We start from the raw sequence: 25,114 nt of genomic DNA, 5'->3' as shown, positions 1-25,114 counted from the left end.
TGCGGAACTCAATCTTTTTAAGAATCATTAGATTAAGTCTGAATTGTTGAAAATACATCATTTTACTAAGCATGACTATTAGGATTTAGGAAGATCTTTGTACAAGTTATAAAATTTACAAAAAAAAAAGAGAGAAGCACCATAGCATATCCTCCCACGATGTTTTCCATCTATAACTTGAACTTGTTGATATCTTTTACTTGAAAATTCTAGCAAGGCGTGCTCCTACATAAAAAATGTGAAATGGAATCACAGCCTATTAAAATAACCCATTTTTTATTTGACTTCTTAGCTATAAATATGGGAAACCAAACCATCATCTTATCAACAAAGAGAGTTGTGCAAGGAAGAAAGAATTAGAGAAAGCTATCTTGCAATTACAATGAAGAACAGCTCCATGCCTCATTCATACCACAACTCCAAAATTCCAGAACCAAATGTCCATAACTTCAAAGATCATAGAGCCATGAGGTCCAATGTCACAGGGAAAAAGCCATTCGTCGACATAAACGAAAGTGCTGAGGCATTCATCCAGAAATTCAGGCACCAACTTTTGCTCCAGAGGCTGGAATCCATTGAGAATTACGAGAAAATGTTGGCTAGAGGACTCTGATCGATTGCCCTTTCTTTTATCTTTAAGAGCTTGCACTGGTATTCTGTGCTAGCTTCTTCCAATTGCCTCATTAATCTGTTTTTTAGCTTGTATTTTATCAATTATGGATGAATGTATACAGATGATATGGAAGGTTGAAAATATGTAAAAGAACAATTCTTAATATATTATATAATTAAATTAATACAAGCTTCTTTTTTTTTTGTATAATTTGTGCTATATTTTCATGATGAATGCTTGTTGTTTTTCCCCTGTAATCTCCATCTCTGTTTTCCACATCTGATAATCTTGCAATAAGAAGAATATCCCTACTTTAAAAGCAGTTATTTTATAATTGAAAATCCTTTTCTTTTTTAATTTTACATTAAACCGAATACATTAAAGCATTTGACTGCCGTAGAGATTAGTAAATCACCGGATCCTTTCCTTTAAATAAAAATCTAAAAAGCAGTGCAGAAGCTCCCAACTGCATCATCGCTATCTAAATGCATCTCACGAACCACGGTGCATTGGAGGTCAAAATCCCATTGCATTCCATTGCTTCGATGTGATGGAATCAAACGGGTCCTTAATTTCAGTTACTAGTATTAACCCCTGCATTTTCTAAAAGGATAAGAATTTTTTTTTTATTAAATGCATCGTTTGGTGCTCTTTTAAATTGTTTGAATTCATATATAAATTTTTAATATACAAAAAATTTATAGATCTATTTTTTTTCGAATTTTATAATTTTTATTTTTTTAATTATTGATATTTTAAGTTATTTTATTTTCATTAAAAAATAAAATAGTTATTCTAGAATGTTAAAAAAGGTAAAGATGTCTAAATATAACTTTTTGGGAATTCTTTTAATATATTTTTAATTTCTTTGTTAATTATATTTTAAATTATTTTGTTTTGATTAATGTGTCAAAATATATCTTCTTTGAAAATTCTTTTAATATATTTTTAAATTTTTATTATTAACATTTTAAGTTATTTTATTTTCATTAAAGGGTAAAATGATCATTCTATAATATTAAAAATGACAAAATGATCATTTTATAATATTAGACAGATGATAAAATATAATCTATTTAAAAATTATTTTAATATATTTTTAACTTTTATTGTTAACATTTTAATTGTATTTTTAGCAATTATCTGCTTCCTGAATATAGAAAACACACGGGACCATTTTCCATCTATTTTCCATACATCACCAAGAGAGAAATTTCATTTTCAAATTCATAAATGATGAAACACAGTGTTGCAAGAAGACAAGAAAATTCCAATAAAAAGCATAGAAATCAGCCGCCAATCGAAAAAAGTAAAATACAAGATCGCATTTCGGTAAGGGGTAGACAGAAGTCCTAGCATCCAAACAAGACGAATGAATATGGCCTTGTGTAGGTTGAGAATTTTGGGTTGAGACAAGCGGTTTCTCTCATTTTAATTTCAAATTTTCTTTGGATCGCTTATTCATGAACAAAAAATCGAAGAATCAACTCAACCAAGAACTCTCTTTCGTTCGTCTGGTTGCCTCCAGATTGCCACAAACAGGCAGAGGCAAGACAAGAAACCCTTTACCAATTCTAATACCTATGAAGGAATGGCCAATTTATTTAAAGGTAAAATATTATTTTATAATATTAAAAAAGATGAAATTATGATCACCAATACAGATTATGTTTAACTAAAGCATCTTTGTTGTTAAGAAATAGTAATAGTATGAAATGAGAGATACAGAAGGGATGAAATGTAAATCCGACGCCAAAATGAATGCCAAATCAATGATCAATTTTAAGAGCATGGCAATGTCTTAAAAAGGAAGAAATCGCAGGTTTCAGCTTTGGAGGGAACCTTTTTGCCAACTTCCGTCCCAATCCAGGACTCAAGATTGGTTGGGATTTAGATTTTGTGGGATTCAGAATCCTATCAACTACGCTTAAATATCTCTAAGATACATAAACATATATAAAACTACTCAACTCTCTGCAATTTTTTATTTTTTTATCTTTTGTTTTCTTAACTCTCCTCTGCCTCAAAAATGAACTTCCATTGGACAGGTGCAATCATAATTTTCGATTCTTTATCGGTTATTCATTTGATTTTTCAGCATTACATTTGTATGATAGATTGTAGATGAAATTGTAATTCGGGATAGAAACTTGAATCTAATTAATACGAGATGAATTTGTCCAATTTGGAAATTAGATTGACATTATAACATGACCTGTTGTAAAGGTAACCTAGTGATAGACCATAACCCTAAAATTGAAACAAATCTAAATACGTAAATGAGGTGTGAATGATAGCTATATATCCTAGTATTATTTGAAATTTATGAAAGGATAGATAGCAAAATCCTATTCAAATTCTGATTTTTTATGAAATTTTTATTTTTCGTTCTATGATAAATAAATTAGGATAAGACTATGTGCTCATAACATGATTTCCAACAAACTCTTTCATGTGAATGGCATTTCACACGATATATCAATCAAAACTAGTCCCAACTTGTGCATTAAATTAGTAGATTTTGAAACCCCAAATCATTCACAACAAGAGAAGGGGGCCCTACATAATTTTAAGTACTAGAAAAACTTTAGAGAATAGTCCATTTTTAATTAATTAAAATAAGCTCATAAAATGATCACTTCCCTTGGGATCACATCTAGGCCTTGTCTTTATTAATTACAAAATAAATAATATTGAACAAACTACTAAACCAAGTGAAGAAAAACAAGGACTTGTCCATACAATAGTTAGACAAGAACATGAAAAAAAAAAAAAAGCAGATAGGGTGCCTTTTATTTCATGATTTTTATTAACATGCACCTAAATCAAATGACTCAGCTCTGCTCCTGCAGCTGCTCTTACTGCTGAACCACTTGCTGTATCTACTGACGCTGCAGCAGTTGCAGATTCACTCGGGAGCATGATCGAGCCATCTCACCTGCCAGTGGGATCACTGGTAGGTAGGTTATCACAGTTGCATATCTCAATCATGAACCCATCTGGGTCATGGAAGAACAGTTGTTCAACATAGATCCCGCCTTCTTCCACTATTGCCCGCACGTATTCCACATCCATTTCCTTTCAGCTTCTTCTCCACTGTTCCCATGCTCTCACACTAAACATGGGAATACAATTAGTAAATTAATTGCCTAAGCTGCAAATCTATAGCTACCAGTGTTCCTCATCAATTTATAATTGATTCATCTTCTTGTCAATTGCATCATCATAAACAAATTAATAAACGAGAGGACCATGCATACACTGAGCTATTTAAGTGTTTCTAATTATGTTATTCCTCCCCACCAACTAATATTCCAACATGATTACTCTGAAAAAAAAGGACAAAAAAAGAATATTTTATATAATTCTTTAATAAAAAAATCATAACCTAAAAAAAATTACAAATGTTATGAGTTAAATTCAACTCTATTAATTATCATAGTCAAAAATAATTATATAATTTGATATGTAAAACTGTATATCATTCTTTTATGTGAAAGAACCTGATCTATTGATGTGAAATTTATTTGTGGTAAACGTTTTTATTTAAAAAAGAATTTAAATCCTTTTTAATAATAGATAAATATCGTGCTCTTTTTGGATAAAACGTGCAGACACTTTTAAAAAAAATTGTTATTAAGTGAAAATGAAAAAGTTAAAATTTTTTGAAAAGAAATACAATAGGAGGATTTCTAGAGTTGTCATTGAATTTGGATATATCTAGTTAATAATAATTAAGTATTATAATTACTAGTAATTGACTATATTTTTTTATAAAATTACAATTATAAAAAAAATCACAATCATAATAAATATTATATTCATATATATAAAAAATTATCGAATAAATTAAAATATAATTAAATAAATTTAATATAAAACTAAAACAAATTCATATAATAAAATTCAATTTAAAATCTCAAATTTTAAAATATTCGTGCCATTGAATCAAAGTTTAATTGGCAAGTTTTTTTTTTGCTTTATTACTTTTAAGATCTATTATTGCTATTCACAAGAATTGTTACCGTGATAGATGGACAAGCCGAAGGACCAAAAAATCAAATATGAAAATTGTGTACGCATCAAATTTAAGTGGAGAGCTAGTATTCAGCCTTTCAGTCAAATTGAAGTACAAATTGTAATAAATATTTTATATAATTGGACATTCAAATTAGGGTGATGGGAATTGAATTACTCATAGTTTATAAAAATAACATTTATGTGTACTCTCAATTTGTCATGACCCTACGTTGTGTTTGGTGGGATGAAAAAAAGAAAGGAAAAATTTTTTTTAATTTTTCTCTTAGATTAAAGGAAAAAAAATGATTGGATTCATTTATAGATTTTATGTCTTTCTAAATTCAACTTTCAAAAAGTAAGTGAAAAAAAAACGCAATAATCATTTTATTTACAATTTTATTTTTATTTTTTGTTTATTTTTCCTTCCTCATGTCAAATATAAAAAAGAAAACCCAACATTTTTTTTCTGTTGTCTTCTCACTTTTTTTGTTCATTTTCATAACGGTTTTAAGGTCGCTTGACGAATTTGGAGACGAAAATAAAAAATAAAAAATAGAGTTGCTATCAATTTTTTTTAGTTAGATGTAATTGGTCACCTATTAAAACATATCTATTTAATGAAATTTTAAATTTAATTAAAATTTATTAAAAAGATAATTTTAGGGTCTATGAGATAGTTTAGGTCCGGGAGTCAGTAACGTGTGGGGAAGGATTAGCAACCCCTAGCACCTGTTTAAAAATGGTACCAATTAACTACGCGTTATCCATTGATTTTGATAAAAATAGTCTTATTTTCAGGGTTTAAAAAAATAATTTCACCTAAAAAGCTAACACCTTGATTTTTCATTTATTGGAATTTGAGTTTTCTCTTTTTTTTTAATTAAAATTTATTATTCAAATTTTATTTGGGAAAAATAAGTTATAACTTTTTTATTGAAATAATTCTTAAAATATTTCAGTATGTTGGTAACATTAAAAAAACTCTTTCTTATTTAAAGATTTCTTAAGCATCGTTTCTTGGAATACTTTAGAATCTCATCCTCAAAGGCTTAGATTTACTTTTCGTAAAAAAATTATGTCATGCATGTAATGTAAATGCTAACATGTTAATGCATACATTTTATTTTACTTTTTGAAAATTTTATTGATTATTATTATTTTTTTAATTATCATTTAAGTTTTTGAAGAAAAGAGGAATTTTTATTATATTGAAGATTTTTTTATAAATATTCCAATACATTGGTAATATTTAAAAAAAGTCTTCTCACCTAGGGATTTCTTAAAGCATCTTTACTCGGAATACTTTTAGAATCCTATCATCAATAAAATTTTCTTTTTTCTCATTTTTTAACACTTTATTCTTAATTTATTAGTTAATTTTTATTTACTATTTTATAACAAAAAAAGAAAATTTTTATTGTATTGAAAAATTTTTATAAATATTTCGATATATTGGTAGTATTTAAAAAAAATCTTCTCACCTAGAGATTTCATAGGTATCACTACTTGAAATACCTTTGAATCTCATTATCAGATAAAAATTTTATTTTCTTACATTTTTTATTACTTTATATTATTATTATTATAAAGTTTATTTTAAAATTAACAAAATTATAAAAATTTTAACTAAATATTTCATCATTTATTTTTTTTACTAATGAATTATTGATCACAACAAAAAATTATTCTAAGCATATGAAAGATTCATTCAATACATGCATAAATGATAGTAGTAATCTTTCATAAGCTATCCTATCCAAACAAAAACCAAAAGCTCAGATGAACTTAATAACACATGAATACTAATGAGCAATAAGGTTCAATTATCATCATGTCATAATAAGGATTATTCGAGCATTTTCCAAACATGATGAACACATAAGCTATAGCAAAGAAATAATAAAAGTATAATTATTCAAATATATTTCAAATTATTTCAATGCATGGCAAAGTACTTAACTCAAACATATGCAAGTATTCATTCATATATTTCAATCAAAATCATACAAGCATATGCAAAATGTATAAGCAATATACCTAATTAAAAAAAATGCAAGCATTTAGACACAATTTGGTACATGCCATCTCAGTGATCTCAATCAATGAACATGTATATAAATTTCAAATTTATAATTCATAATCTATAAGTAAAATCAATTTAAAGATCAAGAAATCAACATGTCCAACTCATAGCCATGTTCAAAGATTCATCTTAAACAAATATTCATGCAATGAAAACTATTAATCAAAGCAATCAAAAACTAGGCATGAATATCAATGAAGGTAAGTTAATCAAACCAAGCTTTCAAAAATATTGGAACAATATCTACCAGGTGGCTTGGTGATTAATTTGTGCAATGTGTTCATATGTTCTACCACAAAATCATATATTTGCATATATCAAAGCAAGCATGTATATGTATCCAAACTCATACATCATATCATAAAGTCAATACATTTACCTCTATCCATGTCAAGCTTTGTTGTTGTGCTCATTTGGCTTTGAATTCTCCAATCCACTTCATTTGAGCAAAACTAAGCTTAATTGATGAGGATGACATGCTTTGCTTGCTATACTTGAAATTCCAAAAATGTAGGCTCGTTCATGCTCATTTCAAGTTCTCTTAGCTTAGACTTAAAAAAATTTCTTGACAAAGGATTTTCGTTAAAAGCATTAAGAAAATCAATTGATCAAAATTATACGAATTGTTAGAAAACAATTCCATATTCTAAGTCATTATAGGCAAAAGAAAATTTATTCACTAAGCACAAGTTGCCAATTACAAGGAAGATATATACTTAAGCTAGAGGCCATATATCAATTTAAACATCAAATAGCACAAGAATGGCATTAAAGCAAAAGTTCTCATGTAATGTGCAAAAATCAAACCTTTTAAATCATTTAGAAATATTGAACACAAAGAAGACATATTCAATATTCATGTATATTCAATAAATAACCAAAGAATATGTCAAAATAAATTTTAGGCCATATGAAAACTAGAAACTCAAGGAAGACATATATATCATCAAAAACATATTCAAGAAAAGTTTAGCACAAAAGCATAAATATGTCTACACAAATTATAGGCCATAATCAGTAATGACTTAAGACAAACATAACCATCTAAGAAAATCCTTCACTTGAGCCATGTTGCAATCATGTCAAGTTAAGAAAAATCATATTTATCATATATGTACACACTTGACAAGAACAATAGATGAACTAACAACACATTTCGTTAAAACACAATTAGTTCATCAATTTAAAAACACAAATCAAGAGATAAAACATTTAAGCACAAGAGCAAGCATATCACTTACAAATCAAGAAATAAATAATTTAAGCACTTTCAAATCACAAGTATTAAGGTCAAGTTGAATCAATCATTATATGAGCACATATCTTGACCAAAAACATAGATGAACAAAGGATCAATATATATCTTTTAAGCACATAAAGTTCATCAATTCATCAACACAAGATAAGAAATAAGTCTTGAATTAATAAGGATATAGATTTAAATCACATTTCTAGATTATTTCATAAGAAGTCAAGAGTTGAACAATTAAACATCAATAGATATGATTTAAGCACAAGATCATCATCAATTTTTAAAATCACAAATCAAGAGTTAAAACAATTTAGAATATAACAATCAAGTTTTAAGAAAATATTTCATACTATCTAAGCATTAAGAACAAATTGAGTAATTTTAATCAACATGGTCATATAGGCATATTTAACAATCACAAATCAATATGTGTAAAAATCACAAAATTATTTTCATTATGCCAAAATCATTTAAGCAAATTTCAACAAGTATCTCAAGCATACTTAAGAGCAAAATAAATGCATATTTAATTCAAGCTCACATTTTCTTAAGATTATGCAACATATGACTTGTAATCAATGTCAACCAATATTTGTATAATCAATCAAGCATTCAAATTTCAACAAGAAGAGGTGACCAAATTCAAATTCTCTTTAAATAAAAGTTTAGAGGTTACCTATCTCCATTGTGTGTCTAGAGTATTCAATCTTCAATCTCACATTGTAGCTCCTTGCTCTAGCACACCTACAAGAGACATTTTTCATTTGATTTTAGGTACCCAAATTGCTTTAAGTCTTTGAAAGTTAGTCAGCCAGTCTCTTGTTCCTTTTGGAACCCATACTTGACTAATTCTAAATTAAAATTTTCTCTTTATGGGACAAGTATGTATAGTATGACCATGAAAATTACAAAAATTGCATTTAATCATTTTAGTACTAAATGAATTCTTTAAAAGATTTTGTTTTTTATTCATCAAATCATCAAATTTCTTTTTCAAATAAAAAATTTCTTTTTCTAAAAATTCATTTCTACTTTGAGAGGTTTTAAAATCTATTTTCAATTTTTCATTTTCTTTTTCCAAAACATTTTTTACATTCATTAAAAACTCATTCTCTACATTCAACTTTGAAATAATTTTTTTATTTTTCCTTTTCATTGATTCACATTCAACATATAGCTCATTATAAGCATCTTGCAATTCATCAAAAGCATATGAATTTCAATCAATAGAATTAGAAGTTACCTCTAGATCTTTAAGAGCCATGAGACATGATGCATTTCGGTTGGATTATTGTATTTCATGTATTTCCTCCAACTTCTCCCATATCTCATTTGAGGTTGGACACTTTGATACCAAGTTGAATTTGTGGGAGTCAAGAGCTCCATATAGTAAGCACTTGGCCTTGGCATCATCCATCACTTGCCTCATATAGATTGCATTATTTGAAGGAATTCCAAGCCCCTTTTCAACTAAATTCCAAGCTCTAAAATCTTGAGCAACTATGAACATTTTCATCCTCTTTTTTCATTCACAAAATTCAAATTTATCAACCATGAGAGCTTTGAGGACTTCCTAACCATCTTGGAACCAAAATTGAGCCATAGGATCTTTACTCAAGGTGGTTAAACGTACAAAAAGAGATCAAAGTTTTGATACCAATTGTTAGCCTTATAGGTGAGATGGTGATCCAAGAGAAGGGGTGAATTGGATTTCTCCAAATTTTTTCCAAACAAATTATTTCAATATAATTGAATAGAAATTAAAACAATAAGCACTTTTGATGAAAATATAATGCAAACAATAACAATTAATAAACCTAAAATCAAATCTAAACAACAATAAATTGTAAGGAGATAGGGATAGAGAAATCAAATACAATGATTTATAGAGGTTCGGTTCCTCTCCAAAAGGCACCTATGTCCTCTCTCTTGATTGTCCACACCAAGGTTTCAATCTACTAATTGAAGAAAAATTCTTACAAGATACAAACCTATCTTGTACTAAATCTCTATCTTTTTCTCAAGGCTTAGATAGCAACCTCTACCCTTACAATATCAAAAGGATATCTCACCTCTTGCTTACAAGATAACCAAATAATTTTTGCAAATTAAAATACCTCTTAAGGTTGAGTGTTTGCCTAATGAAGTACAAACAAAATGATGAATGAAAACACAACAATATTTTGGATACAATAAAAACAAAGGATATTGAATTTAAGCTTTAAAAACTCTTGATTCTAAGAGAAAATGAAAATATAACTTATTAGCACTTGCTCTCTTGATGCATCAATCCTGTTGGTGTGTTGGAGTGCCCAATTTACAGAGAAATTGAATAAGTAACCATTGGAAAAGCTTGAAGTGAAGAAATACCCGTTGGAATCATGAAAAAGTAGCCGTTGGTGTGCTTGCACCCAGAATTGTTCGATCCCTTGCTTGAGGGGATCGATTGGTTCATGTTTTGAACCATTTTTCACTTTAAAATAGCATAATCTATCGATACCTTTTTGTAGGGGATTGATTAGTTCATGGGGTGATCGATCCCCTATATGGGGGGATTGATCCCTTTTCTAAATTTTCAATCTTGGGAGCATTCTACTTGAAAAAGCAATCGATCCCTTCTAGAGGGGATCGATCTTGTCTATACTGGGTGGTAGTCTTCAGTTTTGCGCTCTACTTACTAATTTAATCATATCTTGAGTTATACAAATCCAAATTACAAACTGTTTGAAGATTTAGAAACTAGACTTAAAGGACTTTCTATCCAAGTTCATCACCTAATTCACTGTGTACGAATTATAATGAATTTTCAAATCTACCCCTTGTGTAGTTTTTAGACAATTGTAGTGTGTCTGGTAAAAAGTCAAAATCTTTTCTTAGAAAATTTGGATTTTAATGTTGTTTGATCCATTATAAAGTAGACTCAAAGAACTTTCCAACCATATAAAATTCAAAAATTAAAACTTTGTGAATTAATACAAAAAAATAAAACAAGTTCAATGTTGGAAAACTTTGTTATTGTAAAACAGCTTTCTTAAGTTATTCCATTTCTCAAAACCAATATTATTAAAAATGTATTAAGTCCAAAATGAATAAATTCACTTTAAAAACAACAATTGGACTTTCATTTAAGCTCAAATAAATAATCTTTAAAAGTAGATTTGGTTTGAAAAATATGAAAAAAAAGAAAGGTTTGTTTAAACTTTGAAAATCATATTATTTATTTAGTGCCAAAATATAAAACTTAAGAACATGTACTAAATAAATCTTTTTCAAAATCTTGATCAAGTTTATTTAGCTTTAATATTTTGTCATTTCAAAATAAGGATCAATTCGAGACTAACAATCTCCCTGCCTTTAAAGCTTGATGTCCCTGTCAAACCAAGTCCAACCACAGGACCAAAATCACACCAGATCACCATGTAGCACTTAGTGACTCCCATGGCCCTACTATGTAGCACTTAGTGACTCCCACGGTCGATGACTGGTGATTGCTTTGATACCATTTATGGAGACCCGCAACCAACCTATGAGGTATTGTCTGCTTTGACCTAAAGGTCTTACAGTTTTGTCCCATAAAAGACGCCTCGCAAGTTTGGGATTAAGTCTCTACATATATATCATTCTTTATCCACACATCCTTTAGATGTGGGCCCAAGATCAAATACAACATGGCCATATTACCTTGTAGTAAACCCTAAAGTAATATGAAGCCATCTTTCTTAATCATTCTAAAATTCTTCAATAAAATGATATAGTCTGTCAAGTAAAATCCATATATTTAATACAACTAATAATAAATCTCTATATATCTAAATACAAATCATATAAAATACAAAACAATTTCATTAGATCTCACTGGCTAACATTGTCTCTGACGACTAAGTAATCTTTTCCATTTGATCTTCTTGCTTTTCACAAACTAAACAACTTATCACTTACTCATCTATAAAGAAAAAGTAAAGGGGAATAAGCAAACTACAACTCAATAAGTATAGGCTCACACACCTTACTAGATCAAGCATCTTTTTTCATACATATTATATAGATCATTTAAAACATTTGTCAAATCATAATGTCAAATATTTTAAAGATCATTATTCTATCAAACATTTTGTAAATTCATAAATTAATTTCAAAACATGTCATTTCATAAATCATTGCAAAATATGCTGTCATTCAAATATGTAATGAAACCAAATCATGGATCAATCATTAAAAATCAACGTAAATCATCATTATCATAAATCATCGTTATCATTTATTTATCGTTAGCTACGATCACTGCTATAACACGTGACATTGGCCGTGTCGATAATTTTATCCTCATGATTATTACTAACTATTATAACCTGCTAGCCAAGGCCTTATGCTAACTACTATTACTCATTAGCCAGGGTTGTATGGTCATGTCTTTGCTAACTATTATTACCCATTAGCCAGGGTCGTGGAACTAGTTCTGGAGTCGATGATCCCACTTCCCAGGGATGTAAAAACGTAGCCATCATAAAATCATTCTTTAAACATATATCATTTTCTTATTTCATTAACAAGCATGATCCATCATTTATATAGAGAAACACAAAATAATCATATGCTTGATCCTATTTTCATACATCGAAAATATTGAAATAAAACATTCATTCATTTAGAAACATACATATATACATAGATTCAAAAACAAGCAAAGTGTGTAAGATTCTACTTACCTTTTTTTGGTTCCACCACTTTATTTTTTTCCCAAAAATAATTAATGGCCTATTCAAGATCATTTCAACATGACAGTAATTAATCAACCCATTTGAAACCACTTATACCAAACATCTAAGTTAAACAAGAAATAACTCAAGTAACTAATTCTGAAACACTGCACTACTTTCACTAAAATGACCATATATCAAGATTTCAAACTCATAATTAAAATATTTTTAATGCATTAGAAACTAAACTTGATAAGCTTTCTAACCATATTTGGCCCATCTCGTGATTCCTTGTAGATTAATTATAACAATTTTTACAATCCAAGTCATATGTTGCTGCCAGATAGCCTGTATAGCTTCTTATAAAAATTACGTATTTATTCATAAGAAACTCCAAAATTGAAAAGTAGACTCAATAAGCTTTCCAAACATGTGTGGCTCAATTCTTACTTCCTTGTATAAGATTTAAGACAATTTTCGTAATTCAACCCTGATGATCCTGCCATTCAGCTTGCATATCTTTAAGTAAAAATTAGGCAACTCTTCATAAAAAAACTCAGATTCGACTTCTATTTGTTTCATTATAAAGTAAATTCAACATGCTTTCCAACAATATATAATAATCATAGCAATAATCTATCCATTAATACAAAATTATATTTTAATTCATTATTGCAAATCATAGCATCTCATCCAAAAATAGAATATCTCCTTCAATCTTTAAAAACTCAAATCCCCACTTTTCAACATTTAAACTCCATTCAATAGTCATCAATAAATCTTAAAAACATGAAATAAACAAAGCCCAATAATTTATCCAAATATATCATGAAGATTAATGAAAGATTTCATAATTTTCTTAGTTTTTCTCTCAAAACTTCAACTCCAAATAATAACAATCAACATGATTTTTTTTCTTAAATAAAAATAGGGCATATACTCACCTTTAGAGGATTAACTTGATTGTAGCCTCTGATTTTGAATCGCCAGCTTGATTTTTCATATTCTCTAACCCTAAGAAAGATGAGGAAGAAGAATTCTTATTTCTTTTCTATTTCATGATGGCTAGGTTTTCTTTTATATAATACTTTAGCCTTTTTTCTTTTACTAATTAGTCTTTTAATATACTGATGGGCTTTGGTATTAGTCTAGCCTAATTATCATTTGGGCTGGGGTAATACATTCTCCCCTCCTTATAAGAAGTTTTGTCCTTGAAACTTGATTTACATCCCTATCTTATTCTTTCATTTCTGAAATCACTTCTATTGCCATATGATTGTTTCATTAAACTTTGACAAAAGTAATCATTTTGCCTCAAAACTTGTTCTTTCCAATCGACCATTTGAAAAATATTTTCAATATGTTAAAGCTTATATCATCTCTAATTCTACGTACTCATATCCAACCACATAGCTTCTTTTTCGATATTCTCTTAACATAGATTTATCATGTACACTAGACATTAGAGGTAACAGTACTCTTTATTTTGAATTTCTTTCACTTTACCAAGAACTTCAAATGCCCTTACATAATGCAAACTTAACCTTTCTCACTTTATAATCCTTGTAACAAGTATAAATGATTAACCACTTGAAGCTATAGATCATATCTCCAAATTCTGGTATAATTCTTTTGCTTACTTGAAACCATTGCTTAATCAACCAAAATTTATCAGCCATTTATTCCATAAATGTTAGAAATAAAAGTTTTTTATCTTTATCCTTTTCTCAATAAGTCTAAGCTTTAAATCTATTTCCATATAAAACCTCAAAATGAATAACTGAATATTTGTCTTATAACTATCGTTATAAAATATTTCTCTTCAAGTCATGACATAACCACTTCTTAAAAGAATGTCAATCAATGATAAAGCTTCAAAACTAGAAGGAACATAAAATATTCTTATCCAAAATCCGTTAGTCTTTATTTATTAAAGATTCATCACTTTCATAACTAATAATAGCACAAAAATTTAGAACTTAACTCAAATCAGGCTTCCATTGCGCACTTTGACATTTTCTTTCAATAAAATTCAAACAAATTAACTTTTATAACATTGTTTCATAACAAGAAAAACATATAGCCACAAATTTTCATGTAATTCACTTTATGCCGAGTATTCATAATCAATTACAACCTTAAAGTTGAATAACAGTATCAACAAATCCTTTAATCATAAAAAAAAAATCACATAATACTTTAATTTTCTTTTCTTCTCCATCGACAATATAAAATTTTCTATCAATTAATCATTATAAAACATATGAAATCGATACAATAGATCATATCTATAAATTTACACTATGTAAGTTTATACATAAATCTTTGGTTACCCAAGTTGTCTCCAATTTCGAATATTATTCATTCAATTTAATAGACCAATTATCATATAACAATTGATTCTTCATAATCTCCACAAATATCATAACATCTCAAATTTTCTTTTTACCAAATATATTTCTATCATATCCAAGTCAAAGTTAAAACCTATGCATCATAATCCATAAGTAAAATTCTCGTATAGAATTTAAACAATAAAAATTCCAAATACTTGAATTCGTGCTAAAAGTATAGTTATGAACAATAATCAAATGCATTACATTATTTCAGAAGTTCTTTCAAACTTCTCTAAAATCAAATACATGCTCAACATCACCAAGTATACAAAATCATCACTTGTAAGATTTCAAACAATCTTTTGCCCTTGTAAGATTTCAAACAATCATTCTTAGCCAAAACATATATGTTTTTCTATAAATTGATTACTCCTTCAAAACCAACTTCCTTACTAAATCATCTAAATAACCATAATTTTAATTTTTAACCATAAATTTAATTCCTTGCTAAATACATAGCCTTGTACCACAATAGGCAATGTTCTCCATAAATATAAAATTCGAAAGAATTTAATAGTATACTTCAATTAGAAACTATAACCACAAATTAGTCACTTTAGCCATTAAAAAAATTCAATACACCCCAAATAGGAATTTAATGATCAAACTTCAAATTAACTATACAAATGCCCAACTCAAATGATCAAACCTTAAATACTTTCTTAATAAAAATGTAGAATCAAATTAAGTAAATATCCTTCTTTACGTATATTAAACTATTTACCAGAATTATCATATTTCGAACTAAATCCATCAAGACAAATTCTCAAACATTATAACCTATAAATAATTACTCAAAAATTTCAAAACATCATTTCATTCAAACTCCAATATTCTATACTTTTAATTCCAACAATGTACACTCATATTCCAATCTTAATCTACGATCAATGATTCATTTAACACTTATCAAATAATTTCAAAATCTCGTTCAATCAAATGTCTTTTTCTCTAACCCTTAGGATCTCTAATGATCAAATCGTTCTCTTGAATAATTCTTTAACTCGTAAAATATGTCTCATCATAAGTTGTACAAAAAATTTCTTCAACTTATAAAATCACACTATATCAAAGTAATTACACTTTCTCTTGACTACAAGATCCAAAAGCAATATGTAAATATCAACCAAAATAATTACACCAAGAATCTATTGAATCATTGATTCCTTAAAATTCTTTGAAACTTTAACTACTCAAAAATTCATCGAATCATTTACTTATACTCACTACTATAGTCTATAGATCCAACTTATATCTTTGGAAAATCATTACATTATCCCAAGGTCATCATCTAAATTCTTAAATATCTTCACATAATATATAGATCATAACCATAGTCATAGAATATCTCTTTCAATCCAAGGATCATAAACTACATTCTTTGAAAATCATCGTTAATCTACGTATCATAATTTAACCTTTTAGATATCTCCAAAGATCACATTCTCATGGTTCTTAGGAAATCCTAAAAATCCTCAAACTACATTCTTTGAAAATCACCGTTAATCTACTTATCATAATTTAACCTTTTAGAAATCTCTAAAGACCATAATCTCGTGGTTCTTAAAAAATTCTCAAAATCATAACATAAGCTCTTTAACATCCCACATAGTTTAAAAGATCATAACTTAAACTCTTAGAAAATCTTCAAGAAATATAACTTAGGATTTTAAAGAAATTACATCATAGTCTAACTTTTAAAATTATCCAAAGATCGTAACTTAAGCTTGATACCACTTTATGTCATGCCCCAAGACCAAGATGCAACATGGCCATATTACCTTGAAGTAAACCCCAAAGTAATATGAAGCCTTTTTTCTTAATCATTCTAAAATTCTTCCATAAAATGATATAGTCTACCAAGTAAAATCCATATATTTAATACAACTAATGATATATCTCTATATATCTAAATACAAACCACATAAAATACAAAACTGTTTCATTAGATCTCACTAGCCAACATTATCTTCGATGACTAAGTAATCTTTTTCATTTGATCTTCTAGCTTTTAACAAACTAAGCAACTTATTACTTACTCATTTATAAAGAAAAAGTAAAGGGGAATGAGCAAACCATAGCTCAGTAAGTATAGGCTCACACATCTTACTGGATCCAGCATCTTTTTTCATACATATTATATAGATCATTCAAAACATTCTTCAAATCATATGTCAAAATATTTTAACAATCATTGTTCTATCAAACATTTCATAACTTCATAAATTAATGTCAAAACATGTCACTTCATAAATCATTGCAAAATATGCTATCATTCAAATATGTAATCACACCAAATCCTGGATCAATCATTAAAAATCATCATAAATCATCATTATCATTCGTTTATCGTTAGCTATGGCCACCACTATATCCTGTGACATTGGCCGTATCGACAATTTCATCCTCATGATTATTGCTAACTATTATAACCCGCTAGCTAAGGCCTTATGCTAACTACTATTACCCATTAGCCAGGATCATATGATCATGTCTTTGCTAACTACTATTACCCATTAGCCAAGGTCGTAGAACTAGTTCTGGTATCAATGATCCCACTTCCAGGGATGTAAAAATGTAGCCATCATAAAATCATTCTTTAAACATAAATCAATTTCTCATTTCATTCATAAGCATGATCCATCATTTATATAGAGAAACACAAAATAATCATATGCTTGATCCTATTTTCATACATCAAAAATAATGAAATAAACATTCATTCATTTAGAAACATACATATATACATAGATTCAAAAACAAATAAAGTGTGTAAGATTCTAATTACCTCTTTTTGATTTCACCACTTAGTTTTTTTTCCCCAAAATAATTAAGGCCTATTCAAGATCATTTCAACATGACAGTAATTAATCAACCCATTTGAAAACCACTTATACCAAAACAATTAAGTTAAACAAGAAATAACTCAAGTAACTAATTCTAGCAGCCTGCACTACTTTCACTAAAATAACCATATCTCAAGATATCAAACTTGGAATTAAAATCTTTTTAATGCATTAGAAACTAAACTTTATAAGCTTTCTAACCATATCTAGCCCATCTCGTGATTCCTTGTGGATTAATTATAACAATTTTTGTAATTCACGTCATATGCTGTTGCCTGACAACCTGTATACCTTCTCATGAAAATTACGTATTTATTCATAAGAAACTCCAAATTCAATTCCGCTTGTTTCATTGGAAAGTAGACTCAATAATCTTTCCAAACATGTATGGTACAATTCTTACTTCCCTGTATAAAATTTAAGACAATTTTCGTAATTCAACCCTGATGATGCTGCCATACAGCCTGCATGTCTTTAAGTAAAAATTAGGTAACTCTTCATAGAAAAACTCCGATTTGACTTCTATTTGTTTCATTAGAAAGTAAATTCAACATGCTATCCAACAATATATAATAATCACAGCAATATTCTATCCATTAATACAAAATTCTATTTTAATTCATTATTACAGATCATAACATCTCATCTATAAACAGAATTTCTCCTTCAATTTTTAAAAATTCAAATCTGCACTTTTAGCCTTTAAATTCCATTCAATAATCATCAATAAATCTTAAGAACATGAAATAAACAAAGCCCAATAATTTATCCAAATATATCATGAAGATTAATGAAAGATTTCATAATTTTCTTGGTTTTTCTCTCAAAACTTCAACTCCAAATAATAACAATCAACATGATTTTTTTTTCTTAAATAAAAAGAGAGCATATACTCACCTTTAGGGGATTAACTTGATTGTAGCCTCTGATTTTGAATCACTAACTTGACTTTTCATATTTTCTAACCCTACAAAAGATGAGGAAGAAAAACTCCCATTTCTTTCTATTCATGATGGCTAGGTTTTCTTTCAGATAATACTTTAGCCCTTTTTCTTTTACTAATTAATTTCTTAATAAACCAATGGGCTTTGGTATTAATGTAGCCCAATTATCATTTGGGCTTGGGTATTACACTTGTAACAATGGCATAACTGAATTGGCCTAAAGAATTTCAAAACTTGTTTCTTTGCAATATCTCAATCTATCCAAGACGAGTATATGACAGTTGCCAACTGAGCTCAAGTCCCTGTAAAGGCTGAAATATTTGAGCTTTGAGGATATATTTATTGTAAATACAATTCCATGCCAATTGATATTCAGCTTTCCATTTTTACAAGTGTTGAGAATGCATTTGCACTTGAAAGACTTTTAAGCTCCCACAAGTTCATGACTCAAGACCTATGCCTCCAATTTTTAAGTGGTTCAGATATTCTAAATATTTCATGTTTAACATATATGAAGTAGCTCAATATGCTAGATATCTTAGACTATAAGAGTTTAGAAGAGTTGAGCATGATTGGTTAGAGGAACCAAGAAAAAAAAACCAATATCTATTGATTTCCACATCTCTATGATCTTAAAGGACATATGGTTCAATGGCATTCAAAGAGTAAGTGTAGACAATTGTATGCAATTGGGGGATTTGACATGGCTCATGCTTGCCTCAAACCTTGCTAGTCTTTGCATATCAAGATGCTCTCAAATCAAAAAAATAATCAACACAGCCAAATCTGTAGGACTTCCAGAGAAAGTATGAAGTATTAAGCCATTTGAAAAGCTTGAAGTTCTCCATTTGTCTTACTTACCAGAACTAAGATGCATTTACAAGAAATTTCCACTTTTAAGTCTTAAGAAAATCCCCATATTTGGGTCTCCAAAATTGAAAAAGCTTTCAGTCAATGCAAAGAATACTAAAAGACATGACATTGCCGTTCATGGATGGGAATTTTGGTGAAAAGAATTATAATAGGATGATGAGACAACTAGGAATGCTTTTGCTCCCTATTTCAAATCTACGCCCTTAAACATGTCCCCACAATGACCTACAAGTGCAAAAAACTACAATATCAGAATAGATTCAAATTGCAGATGATTGCATCTCTTCATCATGGATTATTTTTTCTTGATAACAAAAAATCTGCATGTTTATTGCATCATTCTCTTTTTTCCTTTTTTGGTAAAAGAATCATACCTTTGATTAACGCACAAAACTTGAATTTGTGCTATAACAAACCATATGATTGGAGATTTTCTATGATAATGCAACTTTATTCATCATTAGGTCATACAAGACTTGAAATTTAATCTTTCAGGTAGTTTAGCAAGCAGTAAAAAATATACTTATAGTCAAGGTCTAATCTTTAACTTTCATGGACTAATATCTATCTCTTTTGTGCAAGGCATACACACACAAATATTAAAGTGAAACATACATACCTATGCTATTCTATGATTGTCCTTACCATGAAACTAAAACCTGACTTGTTAAAAAATACTTAAAGTCTTGAACACATCATAAATTCAGCATTCCATGTTAGGAGAAACAATACAAATTATTATCTATATGCTTGTTTCAAAAGTGCAATAGGTACTCTTATTAGGAAGCTTCTATAATGCAATAACCAAAAAAAAAAGATAATAGCCTTAATGTGTTATAAACCAGCCAACTTTGTCCATCTCTAATGCTGCATAATCTCCCCCTTTTTTTTTTGTTCAAATAGCAATTTCCTTTTCATTCAACAAATTATGAACTTAATAACATCTCATCCAAGCTCAATTCATTTAACAATTAAAAGGTAATCACAAATACCCCATGTTCATGTGAAGATCCCTTTTCAAATTAATGCATAAGCTCTATCTAACAATTAAAAAGAAGTCAAATTTGAATGTTACATAGATACATCTGTTGACATTTTTTATAAAATTATTTAATTAAAAAACAAAAAAATAAAGGACAAAAACATAACAAATATTTTTAATCAATAATATCAGACAATCCCACCTCAAAATTTAAAAAGAATAAAATAAATTATTTATTAAAGGTTGAGAGAATAAAAAAGAAAAAGAAAAAAAAAAGGAAAAGATGACATGTGGCAAATCTTGAGAATGGTCAAAATTAATAAAATTAATTGTATGGATGAATTTGATTAACCTAATAAGGATAAGCAATGTGCAAGATCAATGAAATTCTTATACATAACAAAACATTCAATCTAAAATCAAGCGAAAATTTTGGAAAAAGTGCGAAAACAACAAAACACAACTTTAATATAAGGTTAAGTATCAAATTTAAAATCAATTGATAATAAATAAAAAGATTTAGTTTAAATATAAAATCATAAAAAATTTAATATTTAACAAATTTGAAATGATACTTCTTTATTGATAGATATATAAAAGCAAAATCCAACATAAACTCTTTAAAATAAGTTAATCTTGAAACCTATAAGTTAATCTTGAAACCTATTCACTCGAACAACAAGATACTTGTTCTTACATATTTGGCTCTTTGAATGGTCAAAAAGAGGATTAGAACGAAGAAAAAATTGAAGCTACTTGTTTTAATATAACCCAACTATCCACCAAATTGATAATATAGAAAATTAATATATTTTGCTTAATTCAATAAGGTAGTTACATTAAGTAGAGTGTTTGTTATCACCTTTTGATTGGCAGTTATTTCATAAGAAGATTGGAAATGATACATCAACCTACATCCAGATATTCTTATGTTATCAAAAATTATGGCCAAAGGGCGCAATGGGTTGCCACTAGCACTTATCACCATTGGTCGAGCCATGGCTTGCAAGAAGACACCACAAGAATGGATTCATGCAATTGAGGTTTTAACAAAAAATGCCTTAGAATTTTCAAGTATGAGGGATAAGGTCTTTCCTCTTATGAAGTTCTTTGAACATTTACCTAATGAAAAAGTGAGATCTTGCTTCTTATATTGTACTTTATTTCCAAAAGATATTGTCATTCACAAAACTAATTTAATAGATTATGGGATTTGTGAGGGACTTTTAGATGAATGTAATGGCAAAAATAGAGCTCAAAACCAAGGATATGACTTTATTAGGACACTTGTATATACATGTTTATTGGAAGAAGAAGGTCATTATGTGAAAATACACTATATGATTCATGATATGGCTTTATGGATAGCCAATGGGTGCAATATTTTTAAGGAAGGTTTTTTAGTGCAAGTAGGTGTTCGATTAATTAAAGCATTAGAAATAAAAAAATGGGAGGTAGTAAGAAGGATGTCAATGATGGCAAATTACCTTGAAAGTTTAATCAAAACACTGGCATTTCCTAACCTACTAACCTTGTTTCTTAATGAAAACATATTAAAGACAATTAGTAATGACTTCTTCCAATCTATGCCTAATCTAAGAGTGTTAAACCTATCCTATAATAATGGCATAACTGAATTGGCCTAAGGAATTTCAAAACTTATTTCCTTGCAATATCTCAATCCATCCAAGACAAGTATAAGATAGTTGTCGACTAAGCTTAAGTCCCTGTAAGGGTTAAAATGTTTGAACTTGGAAGATACATTTGTACTAAATACAATTCTATGCCAACTAATATCCAACTTTCTATTCTTACAAGTGTTGGACTGCTTAATTGCAATTCTTCTGATTTTATTATATAAGGTAATATTTTGTCTAGGGGAAATGAGTGCTTGGTTATGGAATTACAATGTTTGAAACAATTGAGTATGTTGAGTTTCACAGTAAGGAGCGTTTTTGCACTTGAAGGACTTTTACGCTCCCATAAGTTCATGAGCTACAAGACCTATGCCGTTAGTTTTTAAATGGTTCAAATATTCTAAATATTTCATGTTTAACAAATATAAAGTAGTTTAATATGCTAGATATCTCAGATTGTAAGAGTATAGAATAGTTTAAGCATGACTGGTTGCAAGAACCAAGAAAAAAACTAACATCTATTGATTTCCACAGCTCTATGTAATTGAGGGATTTCACATGGCTCATGCTTACCAAAACCTTCCTATTCTTTGCATATTAAAATGCTTCCAAATCAAAAAAATAATCAGCACAGCCAAATGTGCAGGACTTGCAGAGAAAGTATAAAGTATTAAGCCTTAGTTCTCCATTTGTCTTACTACCAGAACTAAAATGCATTTACCCTTTCCATTTTTAAGTCTCAAGAAAATCTCCATATTTTGGTGTCCAAAACTGAAGAAGTTTTTTATCAATGCAAAAAATGCTAAAAGACATGGCATTGCCATTCATGGATGGAAATTCTGGTGGAAAAAATTATAATAGGATGATGAGACAACTAGGAATGCTTTTGCTCCATATTTCCAATCTAAGCCCTAAAACATCTCCCCATAGTGACTTACAAGTGCAAAGAACTACAATATCAGAACAACTTTGAATTGCAGATGATTGCTTCTCTTTATCATGGATTATTTTTTCTTAATAACAAAAAATATGCATGTTTGCATCATTCTCCTTTTTTCTTTTTTTGGTAAGAGAATCATACCTTTGATGAACTCACATAACTAATTTATGCTGTAATAAACCATATGATTGGAGATTTTCTATGTTAATGTAACACTATTCATCATTAGGTCATATAGGGCTTGAAATTTAATCTTTAAGACAGTTTAGAAGTAGTAAAAAAAATACCTATAGTCAAGGTCTAATCTTTAACCTTCATAAACTGATATCTATCTCTTTTGTGCAAGGCATACACATACAAATATTAAAGTGAAACATACATACTTGTGCTGTGCTATCATTGTCCACACCATGAAACTAAAATCTAACTTGTTAAAACATATTTAAAAGTCTTGAACAAATCATAAATTCTACATTCCATGTTAGGAGAAATAATAAAAATTATTATTTTTATGCTTGTTTCAAAAGTGCAATAGGTACTCTTACTAGGAAGCTTCTATAATGCAATAACCAAAAAAAAAAAAATATGAAGGCAACAGCCTTTATGTGTTATTAACGAACCAACATTGTCTATCTCTAATGTTACACAATCTTCTTTTTTTTTTCAAACCATAATTTCCTTTTCTTTCAACAAATTATGAACTTAATACCATCTCATCTAAGCTTAATTCATTTATCAATTAAAGGGCAATCACCAATACCCCATGATCAAGTGAAGATCCTTCTTCAAATTAATGCATAACCTCTGTCTAATAGAATCAACCAACTAAGCTTAGATACTTAAATTCTAATATATCAGTTGGTTTACTTACTTGTCAAGCTAAGTAGAAATTTGTTATCATGTTACAAAACCTAGTTGCCTATTAAGGAAACTAATTTTAGCTCAAGAAAGGAAAGAAAGCAAAAGCACTCTTTCTAACAACTAGAAAAGATAGCTCCTTCCTTGTATGCATTGTCGACCACCATGAAGCCTGCAACCACCAATGAGTCAGGGGGCATCAACAAAGTCACCTCTCTCTAGCAGCAGCTTGGGCACCTTCAATTCATTATGCTTCAACTCTACCTACTTAGAGGTTAATGTTTAATTGTTTGTTTTAGCTTCAATTAGTGTATTGGTAAGCATATATTAGCATAAGGCTTTTGACATTACAAGAAAATATGTATTAACGACAATTTTGTAGCAGCTTTTCACTTACAAATACTGCTAACTTTCGTGTTTTTATAAAACTTAAAGTGTTTATTATCAAAACGCTACTAAATATTCAAATAGTGGTGTTGTTACTTATAAACACCACCCAAGACTTGATATCAGTGACGTTTCTTGACCAAAATGCCTTGAATAATATTACCTTAAAAATTTTAGTGAATACTAAAGGCATGTTTTTGATAAACAATGCATTTAATAATCACCTAATAAAATATTGAATGAGATTATTGAAGGCTTTTTCTACTAGAAACACCTTTAATAATTAGACCAAAAATTTCACAGGCTTATTGAAGTCATTTTTGTTCAAAAATGCCTTCAATAAATATCATATCAAAATATTTGGATCGTACAGATGTTGACCATAAGGTTGTAGGTTTAATCCCTCCCTTTAGCCTTTTTTGGGTTTTTGTAGAGATTATTTGTAATTGATTATTCTAGGCATTTTCTTGGCAAAAATGCCTTCATCAATTGCTTTAAAAAATTTTACAGAGAATATTGAAGGCATTTTTCATAAAGAAACGCCCTTAATAATCCATAGGAAAAATATAGAGCCAATTTTTAAGGC

The 25,114-nt window shown here is 28.7% G+C and overlaps 1 protein-coding gene across 1 annotated transcript; it reads left to right on the top strand.

Moving 5' to 3' along the window:
- The first annotated feature begins 202 nt into the window (after positions 1-202).
- Positions 203-799, top strand: LOC149510759 (uncharacterized). The gene has a single exon (XM_089757354.1). The coding sequence runs from the start codon at positions 383-385 to the stop codon at positions 611-613; it is 231 nt and encodes a 76-aa protein (XP_089613480.1). The 5' UTR covers positions 203-382; the 3' UTR covers positions 614-799.
- The last annotated feature ends 24,315 nt before the right edge of the window (positions 800-25,114 follow it).

Source organism: Durio zibethinus, chromosome 28 (assembly GCF_047325235.1).
Source record: "Durio zibethinus cultivar Kanyao isolate XHJ-2024 chromosome 28, ASM4732523v1, whole genome shotgun sequence".
NCBI lineage: Eukaryota > Viridiplantae > Streptophyta > Magnoliopsida > Malvales > Malvaceae > Durio > Durio zibethinus.
The sequence above is the reverse complement of the archived record's forward strand: the minus strand, read 5'-3'. Positions and strand labels throughout refer to the sequence as shown.

What these genes read in the sequence shown, in the direction of transcription:
- LOC149510759 (XM_089757354.1), top strand. Translation starts at nt 383, where the DNA reads ATGAAGAACAGCTCCATGCCTCATTCATACCACAACTCCAAAATTCCA.